The sequence below is a fragment of the Poecilia mexicana genome, unplaced genomic scaffold (assembly GCF_051168715.1).
Source record: "Poecilia mexicana isolate PSO_F unplaced genomic scaffold, ASM5116871v1 scaffold_5, whole genome shotgun sequence".
Taxonomy (NCBI): Eukaryota; Metazoa; Chordata; class Actinopteri; order Cyprinodontiformes; family Poeciliidae; genus Poecilia; species Poecilia mexicana.
Genome location: NW_028263374.1, coordinates 7,794,921 through 7,809,865, shown reverse-complemented (window position 1 = coordinate 7,809,865; position 14,945 = coordinate 7,794,921). Strand labels below are relative to the sequence as shown.

Here is a 14,945-nt window from a genome sequence, read left to right as displayed (position 1 = left end):
TTGAAAGAAAAAAACAATATCCCGACTTATTACGTCAATCTTTGGCGCGATGTGTGGTTATAGAATTCCATCTGAATTCATAAAAAAAAAAGAAATCAAAACTTATGATAATGAATAATTATTTCAGTATTCAGTTATTTCATGGCTTTTTTTTTTTTTTTTTTTGCTGCAGTGCATCATGAAATGATTCAAAATGTCTGTGACTCAAAAAGTTCATGATGTGTTGCAGCAACCAACCATGAACTAATTGTTCAAATAAAGGTCTGTTCTTAATAATCAAAAAGAATATTCTGTAGTTTATTATAAATTTAATAAACGCTTTATGCATTTGTTTGCAACTTCAGTTGTTTTGTAAAAAATAAATAAATAAACAAAAAATTAAAATTAGGCACTTTTGGATCTCCATAGAACCCTAGCATAATACTAACACGTTTGAAAATGTCTTTCAGCTACTTAGTTGGAAAAAGTGAAACGGTTTATTCCTAGTCAGGTTGAAGATCGAGGCTTGAAGCCATTAGAAACCTGATGTCAAGTTTCTCGGATAATAAGAATATTACCAATGATTTTTTATTTTTTTTTAAAGGGGGGATGTTTTTATTCTTAGAAATGTTGCCTGTGGAAAAAGTACAGCACAGGTGGATCAGCCTGCTGGACGGTGACAGCAGCCTTCAGCTTATCTGCGTTCTTGGTTCTGGTGTCTCTCCTCTTCCTCTTGCTTGCACCCGTTGCTACTTGAGGCAGTGTGTGAATTGCTCCGAAACGCTCTGATTTTTGGACTTGATCAAACCGAGTGGACCAACACCAGCAGATCATGGGACTCCCCCAAAGCAAAACATAACACTGGAGCTCAATAACTTGGATGCCACTTCTCCACTGCAACTTGATTTTCTTTCATCTCAAACGTTGACTTTGGACCACTTGTTGTCCTCATCTCCTCATCCAGGTTTTCTACAATTCCTCTTTTTTTTTTTAGGAATATCTCGCCACAGAGAATTTCACCAGTTGTCGTCGTTCTGGATTACATCTGTGTCTTGAACTCCTGCTGCAGTCCAGGCTTAGTGAATCGCTCTTGAATGGACTTTGCAGTTATTTTTGCTTGAGCACACCTTTTCCTTCCACTTCATTTTCTTTAGCAAAATACCTTTTTCTGGCTTGTGGAAGGTGTTAGACTGTCTGCTGGACAACTGTAAGAAAGTCTTCCCCACAATAGTGCTTATAAAAAAATCCCTCATGTAATAATTCATAATTTATCTGCGAAACAGTTTGTCAGCTGAAATAAATCATCAAACTTAGCAGAAAACTTGAAATGGATCCCTTTAAGTCTGAGCTTCAATGTTTGAATTGAATTCTGGATTTTCTAATTTGAGATGCAGTCAAACTTCAATATTTCTCAAAAAAAAAAAAAAAAAAAAAAAAACAGGCAATACTCGCTCGTTTGTTTTTGAACAATGGTTTCAGGTGAGTTTTTCTGGTGCGAGATTCATGAAGATGGCTTCACGAGAAAACAAGCTTTTTAGCAACTCCCGTTGATTTATTTATATATATATATATATATATATATATATATATATATATATATATATATATATATATATAAAATTAATAAAAATCCTTCACTGATGTCAAAGGCGAAGTTTTTTTTTTGTCGTTTTCTAAGAAATACTCTTTAATTCACCATGTTTTCTTGTAGCCTATGTATCAAACAAGTGTCCCTATTTGAGAATACATATTTTGTTAACAAATTGTACATAGTAAAGTATGTATTTTTGCACGGGCATTTTTCCTACACGCTGAATTTTTTGGTACAGTTTTAAAGATTATTTATTTATTAAGAAAAAAAAAAGAGAGAGAGATCTTGCGGACAAGACTATTTGAAGTGGTTCACTGCCAAGTCTATACGATGCAATACATCCCGTTCGTCGAAGCATCTCATGAATCGTGTACTCGACCTTTAAAGGAGGGACAGGGAGACGTCGCCGCCGCCGTAGCATGTGTCTGTATGAGAGATACCTTTATTCACGTACCAAGGTCTGAATCACGTGTGCTTTTTACCAGACGGTTTTATGTTGCCTACTAATCCGACTCCGTGTGACCCCTGTTGGTCTGAAATGTTGCAGCCTGAAGCTGTGCCCGTTTAAAAACAAGAAAAAAATGTTTAGGGACTTTTGAGTCGTCCGCTGCGTAGACTTGAACACATTTCACGATTGGAGGGTAGTGGTGGTGGTGCTATAGGGACATGGCAATCTCTGCGAGGAAGAAGAGCAATTGAAAAGTTGTCTGCTTCCTCGTTGCCTGTTTAAATCGCAGCTTTTCCAGGATGAGCTCAGCAGCAGTTTGAAAGAAATATCAAATCAAGAAAGTGCCTGAATTAGTTTCTCTCCCTGACTCTTTGAGGACAGTATTCGTCGGGTGGCTTTACCCTACTTGAATGTTCAAAGTATTGGAGTTTGGTTTCAAATATCAGCCTGTGAACCCTTAAAGAAAAACAAAAACAAACTAGAGCTTCTCATCCACTCGGTTAAAAACACTTTTCTTTTCCTTCAGTCAACATGTTGAAATTTTGTTCACCTTTCAAACTCCACTGAGATTTTTCTTTTCAGACGGAAACATTTGAGGATGTTTTGTTTCTTATCTGCACCGCAGACCTGGAATGTTAAACGTGACAGAGAATCCAACTCATGTCTGGGAAGGAAAAAGAATAATAAAAAAAAAAAAGACAAAAAAAAAATCATCATTCATACTTTGTAAAAGCGTGTATAGATCTTTGTTTTCTGTATACATCATCAGAATCATTTTCAGCTGGACTTATGTATTTGGCTGCTATGTAATTCATGAACAAAACATAGGTTAGAATTAATATTTAAAGAAAAAGATTGTATAGTATATTTGTTTTGTAACAAGTTTGTGTAAATAAAATAATTTATACTGTTATTTATATGAAATGCTGCCTCTGCCTTGTCTGTCAAGTCAACTTCTGGGGACATTTTAGGTAAACAGGTTTTATTATATACACAATATAAGCCACTTTGTCAGACAAATACCAAGAGGAAAACTTGCAACTCTCCATCACGGAAAAAAACCCCCGATGGTTGCCATGGTTACATGTTAATGACTCTTGACAGCTTCTGGACTCTGTTGAGCAGCAGGTCACCCTTCTTGATGGTCTCCTGGTACTGCCAGTTTTTACTATCAGGTCTGTTTAAAAAAAAAAGAAGAAAGGACATCATGTAGGTCTCACAGCTTGGCTGGAGTTTACTTTAAATGCATTAATGTTACCTATTAGTTTCCACAATCTCGTTAACTTTGTCAATTTTACAGTGCAGACGTCCGGCGGCGATGAATCGGGACAGTTCCCTACAGAGAGGAAATGAGATCAGAGTCAGTTGGTGTAAAACAAAGCGACAGCGTGAGGATTCCTGTCAACCTTCACATAAAACAAAGTACTGAGTTGGAAATAAGTTACTAATTAAGTAAATGTTCTTTCCCCCCCCCCCCTTTTTTTGGATAAAGTTAAAGTTTGTTCAAAAACCTTTACAGTTTGGTAGGTTGTGGATGTCTGATCCAAATATGGCCTTTAACCTTTGTAAGGATGTGCAAAAACTTTCAAATTAATCTCTTTTCTTTAAGTAGCAGACCTAAAACTGACAGAAATGTTTCATTTGGTTTAGAGAAGGAAAATGACTGAGAATTTGGCCAAAAAAAAAAAAAGTCTTCAGTGGCATGATTGTTGGCTCCCCAAACAATCCCTTTGAGTTGAACAAAAATGAAGTAATGGCATGAAGCGATATTAAAGCATTTTAACTCCATGCAGAGTTGTATGCAGACTAAGCAAGTTATAAATCAGTGGTGTAAACAGCAACTCACTGATCAATGAACTCTGTGCTGACGCCGAAGGCCTCGGCCATGTATCCCAGTGTGAGGGAGCGGTAGGACTCCAGCAGCTGGCTGTAGGCCTGGATCCTCATCTCCCTCACATAGTAGCGGTAATGTGGGGCGAAGAGCCAGTCTTTCTTCATCTCCTGCTCCACCAGGGCTGCAACCAACACATTCGCATCAGGACGACGTAGAAAAGCCGTTTAATCCAACACAGGATAGATGCTAGATTCAATCTGTGCTATTTTAGTTTGAAAAACGACGAGAAACTCACCCAGAGACTGGAAGAAGACGGAGTAACGGCACTCGTACAGGGAGAACAGATACTGGCGGACGGACGGGAGGCTGTGCAGCACCTCCAGGATCTCTGCTCCTTTTATCACCTGAGGAGGACGACAGGTGATTAGAGTTTGACATTTTTCATTACAGTTTAGTTTTACTTCATTGTGAGGTGTCTAATTAGGTTAGTTTTAATTAGTTTTTAAAGTGTGTTTGCTTGTTTTCATTAGTTATTACTTGTTAAATATGTTTAGTTTCAGTTTTGGTTTTATTAGTCATAGTAGTAGCTCTAGCTTTTTCATATCCTGGTTAGTTTTTAGGAAAATAATTCAAAAAGGTCAAAGTATTGGTTATGTTTACGTTGATCGGGTAATGAATGCTCAACAGAAAATGTAATTTTAAAAGATGTTTTAAAATTGTTTGATAATTCTGCTTCTTTAATTTATTCCAACTTTTGCAGACTACCGTAATTTGCCCACAGCTGAGCTAAACTGCTTGTGTTGGGGGGGGGGGAACGAATTCAATTTGACAGGTATTTTAACTCTAATTTCAGTATGTTTTAACTAGTTCCAGGTAGTTACAGTCTTTTCCCTTTAATTACCTTTTTTTTTGTTCATTTCAGTTTGTTTAACCCTGGGAACCGCGGAACCACGTCTTCTCCCTACCTTTTCGCGGAGGTCGGGCCTTTTCAGGGCGATCATGCAGACGTAAACTGTGTAGGTGACAAACGTCTTGTAGTCCATGAGCTCGTACGAGGTGAAGGTGGAGACGGTGTCGAGGAAAAGCTCGGCGGCCTGCTTGAAGTCCCTGATGGCTACGCAGTACAGACCCTGGTAGACCTTCAGGCGGTTCCTCCGGTCCCAGTCCCCGCCCTCCTCGATGAGGCTGCACAGAGAAGAAGAAGAAGCACAACGGTTATGCTCTGCGGCGACGCCGGCAGGCGGCCGAGGACGAGGGGGGACGAACCTCTTGGCTTTTTCCGAGTTGCGCGTGATGAGGTCACTGTCCATGTAGAAGAGGCCGATCCTCAGCAGGTAGAAGACGATGTCTAACCTGTGGCCCAGAGCCACCGTCTTGTCGTAGGTCTTCCTGAAAGCCGTCAGCGCGCCCTCCTGCGGTGACGCACAGGGAAAAAAGGGGAATAGATTCAATTCGTTTAAAAGTAATGCATTATATTAGAGAGAACATGCTTAATCGTGTGATTAATTATAGCTGTCACAAGACTTTTAGACGCATGAGGGAAATGAACACGCAGCCGAAAACATTCAAATCATAAACAGACTTAAGGTAAATTTACTACAGTCTTTTCTGGTTTTAGCTTAACTTTATTTTCATTATTGCTTTATTCATAACTTAATTTTACAGATTTTTTTACTGTATTGAAATTTCGAGACAGTGCTTTTAATATTTTCTATTTGTACGCTATTGTAGAGTTTGTTGTGAATGTTTTCTCCGTCTTAATGAATCGTCCTTTTGCCTTAAAGTCATTTATTTGTTTTCATGCTTTATGATTGGTTGATTTTTGGCTACTACTTTTTTATTGGAATTATTTCAAATAAAGTCTGTAGGTTTTACCTGTTTAAAGCACATCTTGTGGCCTTTGTTCCTATGAAATTGCTCAACAAAAAGTTTCATCTTTTATGGGTTACCCTCAATGTGACTGTGCTGAGAAACAATGAAGTCAGCTGTGTTTCTCATGATTATGTAGGTCATAAAATAACATTTACGCATTAAAAAACCTTTTTGCATACATTTTTAATGACTAGATTTGGAGGGTTTTACCGGCTGTACATCAATTATTTATTCATTTTTAACATGCATTGAACACATTCCGTGTCCTCGCTGAAGCTTCTCTCACCTTATCTCCGATTCTGATTAAATATTCCGCTTTGGCCATCATCACGTCCCGGATCTCGCTCTCTCCCATGTTCTTCTCTGCATCCTCCAGCACGTCGTCCAGGCGCTTCAGCTCCTCCTCGTTGGCCTTTTTCATTTTGCTCAGCAGCTCAGAGTCCAGGGGCCACTTCAGCTCCTTACACAGACCCTCATAATACGGCGCCATGTCTGAAGCACGCGCGCGCGCACACACACACACACACAACACACACACACACACACACAGAAATCCGGCTGTCATTTAGCGCCTCATTCACAGGACACCAAAATCTAAATCAATGCGAGATTGTGAATATGCATAATATTTGGTATAAGGGTGAGAAAGGTGTTAAGTACCCCCATACTCCAACTTCATGTCTTTTTGCGTCACAAAAATGATAAAGAAATTAAGTCAGCACAAAGTCTGTCTTGTTGGTGTTTTACTAGTTTTGTAAAACAAAAAAAGCCATTTTAAACTTTTTATTGTTCGACGCTAACAGTGTTAGCTAACACGCTAATGCTCGAGCTAAGCATTTACTTTAGCCATATTTGTTTTCAAACATTACTCACACCTCAGTTAAAACAATTCCCTAAGCTTATCTGTCTAATGAACAGCTGTCAACTAATGGTTCAGTTGTATTAGTAAAAAAATCGCTCCGTTTAAAAAAAAAAAAAAAAGGCTAACTCACTGTTAGCTTTAATAGCATCCATTAGCTCGGTTTTCACTTTCTCGTCTCGTCGGTGGCCGTCCATTGTGAGCAGAAATTTCAGCTGAGCTATCCTCAAATCGGGGTTCTTAGGCAGACCCTCTTCCTCCAAGTTCTCCAGAGGCATTTTGTCTCTTGATAAATAAGCAAACTAGTAAACAAGCGGCTCTTTTTTTGTGGAGATGCGATCCACTCTTCGCTGTTACCCAGCTATCAACGATGACTACGGGAAACACTGAACGGTGTTGTTTCCGCTGGAGCGACATGAGAAAAGAGCGGAGCACAACAGGAGGAATGAACATAATTTTATACTACTGCCCCCTGGCGGACATCAAGCAACACGTATGTTTAACCCAACAGGCAGCGATTCCGTCAATGTTTTTTTTAAAAAAGCAATCAAGTTAATGCTGAGCAAGTAGTTTTACGCGATTTAACACGCAATTAACTCATGTTTATTGTTCGCAAAAGGAACAGTCCTTTTATGAAATAAAACTCTTCGAAAACACAGTGGGAATGAGATACACTGCATAAAAAACAATCCTTACTGACATTAAATGAGATGGAAATTTCCTCATTTGAATTAGTTATTACAGATATTTTAAAATATTTTTTATCACTTTTTTCAACATCAAAAGTTTATATAAAATAAGATTGCTATGCCGTACAGCATCATGTTGTGGTGGTGCCATTCTGCATGATGGAGTCGTGCATTTCTCAAAATAGTTGGCTACAGTGTAAATGTGTGGTTTCAACTATATGTAATGGTTCATAACTTGTAGAGTTAAGTATCTAAATTATGTACAGAGTTAAATTAAATGTGGGTGTCTTTTATGTAAGTTTTTAATTCTCAAAATTGCTAAATAAAATCGAACTGTGAATTTGCACATTTAACGTTATTTTCCGTCTGGGAGTTGTCTGTTTCACTTTTCACTTCCAGCCAGATTCTGACAATTCTTGTCCCTTCCAATCAGCAGACTGACGGCCTGTTTCTGGTGCTTAATTTTTACTCAAAACAGGTTAATGATAAGCAGCCTCTGGGGTTTTTAAAGCGGTCAGTCTGAGGAATCTGGATTTGTGGACTGCAAAGTTCAAGGCCGTAAAGACAGAATGGAAACTTTCTTTCACCAACTGGTAGGAGTTCCACAGATTTCTAACCTATTTGTTACATGACGCGATGATTTTTAATTCAAAACATGTAAATGCCGAAAAGAGCAGTGGAAAAGAAACATGTATGTGGCAATATCAGACACAGTGATGATAACTTTTAATTTGCATATCTGTTATTTGGCATTTCAGGTAAAAAAAAAAAAAAGAAAAAAAACTTGTACAAATTTACATGACTAGCTTAACATGTACACTGGCATCCATCTTGTTTTTAGCCACTCATTGTTTTAAGTAGTAAATTATTTAGATCATAGTTTTAGCTGAGTCATTGTGGGTTGTGTCTTGTTTAATTATTTTTTTAAATTCCCATTTTCTTAACATATTAAAGATGGAATAATCAATTAAAACGGACACTATTTTAAAATATTTTGAGATAATTTATACTTTTTATGGCTAGGAATATTTTCATCATAATTCCTATTAATATCACAATCAAATCATAATTTTTCTACCTTTACATTTTCAGATGTATACAGACTTGCAGCTCATCATAGTTATATTTACACCTATGTATGAAGTCAAGAAATGTGAAAAAAAAAGACAGAACAAAGTTATAGTTAAAAATCCTCAAAAAAAAAAAAATTCTGGCAGCATTGTGGTTCCATCAACTGTTTCAGCAGAATACTTTATATTAAGGAGCTATGCATCAATTATGCATGTCTCACTTTTCTCCACATAGTCAGTCCCTGTTTTACTCATGCAAGTTTAGCTGGACTGCGGCTATGTAACGGTCAAACATCATTATAAGCACACAGTTTCTCATCTGAATTCAACATGGCGTTTAACCCTAAAAAGTCATCAAAGCTAATCCGAGTCATGGTTAGCAGAAAATACTCCGATTCCATCTGCAGATAAGTTTGATTCAAAGTTACTTTTGGTTTTTAAAGCCATTAAGAATGGAGATCAGGTTTAATTTCTTTAACAATTTTAAGCTTTTATAGGTTTTCTGACTCTAAAAATAAAATAAAATAAAGTTAGTAATTCAAATGTAATTGCGTTTTCTGTGTTGAGGCGGTGACGTTGCTCGAATTAGACCTTGGTCCAATCATGACCTTGGTGCAGAAAACACTTCCTGCTTTTTCTTTTAACAGTAATTCTGCTTCTTGCTTATTAACAACTTTTAAAAAAAATCTACAGACTTTTTTTTTTTTTTTTTTTTTTTACATCTGAACAAAATTAAGAAAGAAACTAAACAATAATGAAATCGCAACTACATGGCTATTTTACTTTAAAATATAAATATATTTCTTTTCAGTATTTACGCAAAATCTATTTTAAACGTTTTTAACTAGAGTTCATGTAAACAAAGTAAAAAAGGAAATTATAACATTAAAAACACTAGATTTTCAAATGCCTTTTCAAAAACAAAAATGAACATGTCTGTTTTGTAGGTCATAATCATGTTTTCACTCCTTCATTTCAGACCCAAGGGAATGCTCTGCTTGTAATCATCGTTTTGGGCTGTGGAGGAAGTTTCCATTCTGGTTACCACGTAACCGGACTCAGTTCTCCCTCACCAGTAAGAAAACAAACAACAACAACAACAATAAAAGCAAGCTCAGTTTCTCAGTTTTCCCACATTTTGGTGTTATTTGTTTTGTCACAATACCGATTGTTGATGCCTTTCCAGTACATCCAGCACTTCATCAACAGCAGCTGGTATGACAGGTACAAAGAGCCTCCAGGTCCTCAGAAAGTCACCATGATCTGGTCTCTCATCGTCTCCATGTATGCTGTCGGGGGACTGTTTGGGGCCGCCAGCGTCAAACTCTTCTCACGGAAACTGGGAAGGTGTGTGTACGTGGCTTACAGGTCAGGTATCCGCGAATGTGGGAACTGAAAACTATATGTATGCTCCTGTTTGAGATTATGCAGTGGTAACCAGGCAAATAACAACTCAAGTCCGGAAAACAAGCGTGTTTAATCTCAAATGATCACTTATTTTAAGTAAGTAATAGACAATCACTTTGTCACTTTTACCCTCCACTGCATGATCACGGAATCCTGCCAACATCGCCAAGTTGTTGCCCCGAAAATATAGAAATGGTTTCGTGATCCAGATTGATGTCAATCACTTTGTTTCTCATCAGTTTTTGCAGTATGATGTTTTGCTTTTGGAGACCTGTTCCCCTCCTTCATGGCGTCAGACCGGTTCTACTTAAGTCCTTTCTTGGTTTAAAGCTCAGGCTTTAGAAGGTTTTAGAATCGCCATCTGCCCTCGTTAGTTCAGGCTTGGCAAAAGGCTCAGTTTTCCAAAAAATGTGTGTGTAATCAGTTCATGACTTAACATCAACTCTACACACAGGGCTCTGCTGTTCTGGGTAACACATTTTTAATCATCAGTAGAAATTAAAAATATGGAATTGTCTGATTACCTGAAGAAACATGTACAAGGAACAGCACTGTGTCCTGAAAATGACCCTTGTTCTGCAGGATACGATTAAGACATGTCAACAAACATTTTTAATAACCCCACATTATCACACCTCTCCATCATCACGTGTGCAGCTGAAGAAGACACGAATCACGAATTTGACTCTCTTTGCCCAGCAAAAGAGCCATGATCTGCAACAGCCTGATTTCTGTTATGGGGGCAGTGATCATGCTGACCAGCAAGACGGCTAACTCTTTTGAAATGATAATCGTGGCGCGGATGCTGTATGGATACTCAGCGGGTGAGCATTTGTTTCTGATATTTACTATGAATAATTCTGCATCATTTGACACTCCTGGGAGTAGTTTGTGTGGTGGTGTAACACCTAATGATGCAGATGGTGACATGTGTGTCGCAGGTTTAGGATGGAGTCTCCATTCAATGTATTTGAGGGAGATTTCACCCAGGAAGATAAGAGGCAGAGTGACTCTGACTTTAGCCACTTTTAATTCACTCGGTAAACTCTCCGGACAGTTTTTTGGATTAAGGTACGCATCTGCTGTCAGTCTGCGTCACCTCTTTATAAAGTAAGACAGTGATTAAGTTAGGATCATCATTTTGTTTTTGTTTTGTTCTGTTTTTTGTGCAGTGAGATCCTTGGCCGTCGTGACCTGTGGAACATCGTCCTCTGTGTCCCCGTGTGTTTCTCAGCGGTTCAGGCATTGGTGCTGCCTTTCCTCCCAGAAGCTCCCAGATATTTATTCATAGAGAAAAGAGACGATAAGGCGTGCAAGCGAGGTACGCATTTCCCCTCTCTGCTACAACCACGTAGGAACAAGCTCTCTCTTGTGTTTGCTTTAAAAATGTTTTTATTTTGTCGCCGCCCTAGCCCTTCGGAGTTTGTGGGGGAAGGGTGACTATAAACAGGAAATGGAGGAGATGCTGATTGAGCACATGGCTCTTGAAGCGTCTCCGCCGAAGAGTCCTCTGCGGCTGATGAGAGACCGGACCGTCCGATGGCAGCTCATCACCACGCTCGTCGTTTTCAGTTGCAATCAGATGTCGGGCATGTCTGCGGTGAGACACAGATGCCCGACATTTAGAAATAAACACGTCTCGGTCTCAGTTGACTGGGATGAAACAAGGCCGCAGTACACCAAACAGGCCCAGTCAAAGTCCACTGTGTCGTATTTAATTGTTGCTTAAAATTCAAGCAAGTCACAGCGCTTTTCTTGTCGTGATTGCAGCAAGAAACGATTAGAAAAATAAATAAATAAAGACACACTGCACGGAACAGTCTTAATAATTCATCGTCCTCCTTCCCAGATCAACACCTTCTCCTTTGACATCTTCCTGAACTCTGGAGTTCCTAAAGACAAGATCCGCTACGTCACCCTCGGTCTCGGAATAACCGAAATCCTTACCTCCATCTCCTGTGTGAGCAGACTTACAGCCCTCTCTAACGTGACTCTGTTCCCCTTCGGTGCTTCAGATTGAGCAAAAGGCAGGCAGCTCAGGGATGTGTTGCTGTGTGTTTGTAAGAAGCAGGGCAAACATGGCGGAGGATGTAGAGCAATAGTTGTGTTATTGTTGGTTGGAGCTGCCTCGCTTTTAGATAAAGGGTTCCCAGTTTTCTGGGAAAAATTAAATTAAAGGACAAAAAATATTTGTATTGCCAGATTTGATTCCAAATCCCATCGTCTAAACATTGTATCTGTCTGTCTCCCTAGCTTTTTGTGTTCTCTACAACACAACAAAAAGAGGAGCTTCCCTCCACTTTGTTTCCTTCTTGCCTCCTTCCTTCCTCCCTTGTTTCATTCCATCTTCCATTTTCAGTCCTTTCCTTGTGTTCTCTTGCTTCTTTTCTGTCATTTCTTTTCTCCTTTGTGTCCTAACTCTATTCCTTCCTTACTGCATTCCTTCCTTGCAGTTTTGTTTTTGTGCTGGTGCAAACCCCGACAAATAGAGTACACGACTTCCAACTGATACTGCTTGTAATTTTCACTTTAAAAATGACTGTAAAAGGATCAAGATCCAAGTCTGGAGAAAATGTTTTATGAGAAATAATGTTTAGGAACCATACATGCTAAAAAAAAAAAAAGAGAGAGAGAGAATATTAAACTCTTCCAGCTTAAAGCTCATTGTACGAAATTTTAACTAAAGCTGGCCACTTCCTTCTTTTTAATTTCTTTTCTTCTGTTTCCAACAGAGTCTTCTCATCGAGCACATGGGGAGGAGGCCGTTATTCTGGGGAGGGTACGCCGTCATATCTGCTATCTGGATCATGGCAACAGTATTGCTGAACCTAAAGGTAAACATGACACGACTGGAGTAAAAGGAAAACATAAAATCATTACAGAGAGATCACAAATTTCTCTCTGGTGAGAAAAAAAAATCTATTTCCTACATTTCAAATATGGGCATAACTTACACAACCAAGGCACAGAGGATGAGGTAAAATAATGATTAGCGGTACAGGAGACCGAATGATAGATACAAGAACATTGATGTTATCTTTGAGCTGCCAACGGTCAGTGAAAACAGTGGACACATTAAATCCATTCAGCAGACACATGTCATTAAGATGAAATATGCAAGCAGTGCAGATAGTAACTGTAATTGTTGTGTCACTCCTGCAGGACCTCAGCTGGGCTCCCTATGTTGTTACTTCTCTTATCTTCCTCTTCATCATCTCCTTTTGCGGAGGACCCGGTGAGAACGTCGCAGCCACACATTAAACCTTTGGTTCATTTTCAGAGGAAAAGCTGTATGTTGCACAGAGCCTTCAAAAACATCCATACTCTTTCGGTATTTTACTATTTGTCAGGTTAGAACCACAGGCCTCAAATTTAGTGTTTGGTTAAATGTGATGTGCTCAATTCCTCTCCCAGGCGCCGCCACAGCCACCCTCAGCAGCGAGCTCTTTATTCAGTCCGATTGTGTGGCAGCTTTCGTTCTCATGGGGCTGCAGCGGTGGTTCATGTCCGCCATGGTGGGCCTGATCTTCCCGTTCATCATTGTGCGTAAACCCCCCCGAACCCCAAAGCAACCAAACTGCATGCCGCACGCTCGGCTACGAATCTAACCAACTCTCTCTGCTTTGTCCACGTTTTCTCCGCAGGACGCTTTCGGCTCGTACTGCTTCACGCTGTTTGCCGTCATGTCCCTGCTGGGCAGCTTTTACACCTTCTTCCTTCTGCCCGAGACCAAGGGGAAGACTCTGGTGGACATTTCGGAGGAGTTTAAAGCCATCACGGTCTGTGGGAAATCCTTCCTGGAGAGAGAGAGAGTGGAGACCAAGTTGTAAAGCAGAGCATCACGAGAGACGCTTTCAGGGGTGTCAAACTCCAGTCCTCAAGGGCCGCTGTCCTGCAACTTTTAGATGTGCCTCTGCTGCACCACACCTGAAAAGAATAATTAGGTCATTAGCAAGGCTCAGGAGAACCGATCTACACAGGGAGGAGGTAATTAAGCCATTTCATTCCACTGTTTTTTACCTGTGGCACATCTAAACACTGCAGGACAGCGGCCCTTGAGGACTGGAGTTTGACACCCCTGCAGTTTAAATGGTACTGAGATTTTTCCTGGACAGATTGAAGACAGATTCAAATGAAGCATTTAGGGATGTAGGATGTAGCCACACCTCAGTTTTCCACATCTGGAAATTAAGTAAAAATATTCATCCTTTGTCAGTTTTATTCCATGAATCATTGTATCTTCAATGAATCGCTACTCAGTTATTGTACCCAGTCATTGACCTCCATACCGGGGCAATTTTGCTCTAGTTGTCACACACACACACACACACGCACACGCACACACACACACACACACACACAGCAGGTCGACTGTGCTGCGGCGGTTACATGATCTGTGTCTGCAATGTGTTTTTCACCGAGTTGTCAGATCTCCACTGCCTCCTCCTATCCAGTAATAAATCATCCACTGTTGCCTTTGGACTCTGTCGTGTGTTGATAAGACACCTAACAGGAGTGAAATTAATGGAAACTCTCCCAGAAAGTGGAACAGGATGCTATTTTTTCTTATTGGTTTTTGTCTTTTGCTGCGTTGTGAAGAAACTCTGAGAGCTCCAGGGCCAGTTCAGCGGTGGTGCTCATACTTCCTTCTTCTTGGCAATGTAATGTTTCATAGAGGGATTTCATATTGGTAGATTTTTCTGCAGTCGCTCTCTCAGCACCAATCCAGAAAGGGAACACTCAGCAACACATAATACAGTTTCTCAGGAGAAGTATGAATTTCAGAGATGGCTCTTTGTCAAGTATCAACTGCAAAATTTACCGTACTTAATCTGGAGTTTATGTGACATGTGAACAAAATTCACAGCTTTATTCTCGACCTGGTCGTCATGACATCACGCTTATTTACCAGTATCCTTGCATAAACCTTTACAAAACACCTGGATTCATACTGCGATTACATGACTCTGTTTCCTCTATTTTATTTTAAGCTATCAGAGTAAATTGGGTGTGAACACAAACGCACACCACACTTTTCAGATTTTGGTTTTATTAAATTACAAAAGAATGTTTTCCCTTCCGTTAATTTGGGATCTTGAGTCGTGTATATGTAGTGAATCTTAAAAATGGGCCTTAATTCACACAAAATTAGACATTAATTATAAAGTTCTCTTTGTCCATTTGTCGTTTCAGTGG

The 14,945-nt window shown here is 39.5% G+C and overlaps 2 protein-coding genes across 2 annotated transcripts; one reads left to right on the top strand and one right to left on the bottom strand.

The window, feature by feature from the left end:
* Positions 1 to 2,983: 2,983 nt before the first annotated feature.
* Positions 2,984 to 6,989, bottom strand: psmd6 (proteasome 26S subunit, non-ATPase 6). The gene is made up of 8 exons (XM_015002484.2): positions 6,717 to 6,989; positions 6,011 to 6,216; positions 5,119 to 5,264; positions 4,818 to 5,037; positions 4,148 to 4,256; positions 3,865 to 4,033; positions 3,277 to 3,354; positions 2,984 to 3,195 (listed from the first exon to the last, which is right to left on the bottom strand). Exons 1-8 carry the CDS (start codon positions 6,859 to 6,861, stop codon positions 3,099 to 3,101), a joined length of 1,170 nt encoding a protein of 389 aa, XP_014857970.1. The 5' UTR covers positions 6,862 to 6,989; the 3' UTR covers positions 2,984 to 3,098.
* Positions 6,990 to 7,670: 681 nt separating this feature from the next.
* slc2a9l1 (solute carrier family 2 member 9, like 1) lies at positions 7,671 to 13,695 on the top strand. The gene is made up of 12 exons (XM_015002482.2): positions 7,671 to 7,865; positions 9,322 to 9,417; positions 9,529 to 9,689; positions 10,449 to 10,573; positions 10,691 to 10,820; positions 10,922 to 11,070; positions 11,162 to 11,349; positions 11,599 to 11,709; positions 12,482 to 12,583; positions 12,912 to 12,984; positions 13,164 to 13,291; positions 13,394 to 13,695. Exons 1-12 carry the CDS (start codon positions 7,842 to 7,844, stop codon positions 13,577 to 13,579), a joined length of 1,473 nt encoding a protein of 490 aa, XP_014857968.2. The 5' UTR covers positions 7,671 to 7,841; the 3' UTR covers positions 13,580 to 13,695.
* Positions 13,696 to 14,945: the final 1,250 nt, after the last annotated feature.

Excerpts from the sequence above, each read along its gene's own strand:
- slc2a9l1 (XM_015002482.2), top strand. The coding sequence starts at position 7,842 with ATGGAAACTTTCTTTCACCAACTG. Across the intron at positions 10,574-10,690 it reads GCTGTATGGATACTCAGCGG|GTTTAGGATGGAGTCTCCAT; the intron begins GTGAGCATTTGT and ends TGTGTGTCGCAG. Across the intron at positions 11,071-11,161 it reads CGATAAGGCGTGCAAGCGAG|CCCTTCGGAGTTTGTGGGGG; the intron begins GTACGCATTTCC and ends TCGCCGCCCTAG.
- psmd6 (XM_015002484.2), bottom strand. The coding sequence starts at position 6,861 with ATGCCTCTGGAGAACTTGGAGGAAGAGGGTCTGCCTAAGAACCCCGAT. Across the intron at positions 3,355-3,864 it reads AGCACAGAGTTCATTGATCA|GGAACTGTCCCGATTCATCG; the intron begins GTGAGTTGCTGT and ends TCCTCTCTGTAG. Across the intron at positions 3,196-3,276 it reads GAGATTGTGGAAACTAATAG|ACCTGATAGTAAAAACTGGC; the intron begins GTAACATTAATG and ends TTTTTTAAACAG.